The 1,884-nt window shown below is 51.2% G+C and overlaps 1 protein-coding gene across 1 annotated transcript in view; it reads left to right on the top strand.

Annotated features, from left to right (window-relative positions):
• LOC102882836 (serine/threonine-protein phosphatase 4 regulatory subunit 1-like) overlaps positions 1–1,884 on the top strand; it is a 63,822-nt gene that overhangs the window by 53,633 nt on the left and 8,305 nt on the right. The window contains 3 exon segments of the mRNA XM_015597221.2: positions 283–381; positions 983–1,168; positions 1,408–1,569. Coding sequence (XP_015452707.1) covers positions 283–381; positions 983–1,168; positions 1,408–1,569 — 447 coding nt within the window.

The following is a 1,884-nucleotide window of genomic DNA, read 5'->3' as shown; positions in this document are numbered from 1 at the left end:
CTCAGGTTGCTGGTACTTGCCAGCATTGGCCTGTCTTTCGTAAGGGCCTCAAGTGGTCTTGAAATTAAAATGGAATAAAATCTGTTTGCTTCGGTGCTTAAAGCAACTGCCCTGTACAGTATCATGTGTAACCGTGCACGTGCAGCTTGTGGCTTCTGGAGAGAGACCCTCGACTTCAGGGGGAGCTCTGGTCTTGGTTTGCAGAAGGCCTTTCCGGCGTTGAAAGAGGATGCTTTGGGGGGGGAGGGGCAATGTTGGTGACATGCCCGATCCACCCCACAGAATCCGGACGAACCCTGCAGCGGGACCCATGACCTTGCGGAGACGGAAGAGCAAAGGCGCGACCCCACCCCACTTGAGGAGAATAGATCTAAATTACAGGTGTGTTCCTCGAAAAGCAGAGCAACTCACAACTTTACATTTTCGAGAAGTTAGATTTAAGAATGGCCATTGGAAGCAGATATTTCTCTTCCATCAATACTAATGACATATTTCAATCTGCAGTCTATGGTACTACTATTTCTTCTGTAACTTAAAAAATAAACTCTAAAGCGGTGTTTAAAGTCTTCTGAACAATCTAGAATAGTATTTTAATAAAGCAAGTCAAATAAGAGAAAACAGTTTGGCATGTATCCACTAATGTATTTAGTTAGTGTCTGTTTACGGAAGTCATTTTGCCTTTTTTTCGGTCTGAAAAGTTTTCGATGGCTTCTTCCATTCAGCCGTGTTCGCCTTTGTTCTCTCGCCGATTGGCTTCCTGCTCTTCGACGAGATGAGCGTGGGCTTGACTGTCAGCCCACGTCGGGAGCCCGCTCCCGGCCGGTCGGGAAGTCTGCCTGTCCAGAGCTCCAGGAAGGCCTCTCGTTCCTCTCAGATTTCCACTTTTCTGTTTTCACCTCCAAATCCCAAACTCCCTGTTTTTCACAAGTTTTCTCCTCCTCTCCAGCGAGCACCATGGTTTCCTTTCTCTCCCGGTTCCCAGGATGTAATACCACAGCCCCTGCTCGATGAGTACGTGTCGATGACCGACCCCGCCCGGGCCCAGAGCGTGGACACCGACATCGCCAAGCACTGTGCCTACAGCCTGCCAGGGGTGGCGCTCACCCTGGGCAGGCAGAACTGGCACTGCCTGAAGGACACGTACGAAACACTGGCTTCCGACGTGCAGGTAAAAGCCGCCTTTTCAGAAGCACACGTAGAAATGGGGGGGCTTCTCATGAGGAAGAAGAGGCAAGCTTCAGTGATCTGCTGGCTGCAGTCGGCGTGTTCACTGGTCTCTGAGGAAATAAAGCGTTAAGTGGCCAACACCTGGCAGCATCAGTTTCGCTCCGGAAATGGCGCTTACGCTCTTGATAACATGGCACTGTGCTTGCTTTTTGTGCTTTGCATGTCTGCTGTGCACCCCAGTGGAAGGTACGCCGGACCCTAGCCTTCTCCATTCATGAGCTGGCTGTGATTCTTGGGGATCAGTTAACGGCAGCCGACCTGGTGCCCATCTTCAATGGATTCTTAAAAGACCTGGATGAAGTACGGATAGGAGTTCTTAAACACCTGTATGACTTTCTAAAGGTAGGGAGAAGGATTCGAAACAAAAAGCAAACCTCCCCTCTTCAAAACAGTTTTTTTCGACCCTGGGTACGTAAAGCTGCAGTGGAAAAAACGCAGCTGTCTCCGTTTTCTCATTCCATGCAGCATCGAAACGCGGTGTTCTTCAGGTGACAACTAAATGTTTTTGCACCCTTCCTCCCGTCTCCCTGTCCCTGACGCCTCGCTTTGCGGGGGACGGTAGACATGTAGCCCAGCGTGCTCCGTGAGCGGGAAGGCCCCGGGCCCCGGTGGGTGGGCCTTGCCGGCTCCGAGCCCAGCCAAAGCCCAGTCTCACTG

Source organism: Pteropus alecto, unplaced genomic scaffold (genome assembly GCF_000325575.1).
Source record: "Pteropus alecto unplaced genomic scaffold, ASM32557v1 scaffold45, whole genome shotgun sequence".
NCBI lineage: Eukaryota > Metazoa > Chordata > Mammalia > Chiroptera > Pteropodidae > Pteropus > Pteropus alecto.
The sequence above is the reverse complement of the archived record's forward strand: the minus strand, read 5'-3'. Positions and strand labels throughout refer to the sequence as shown.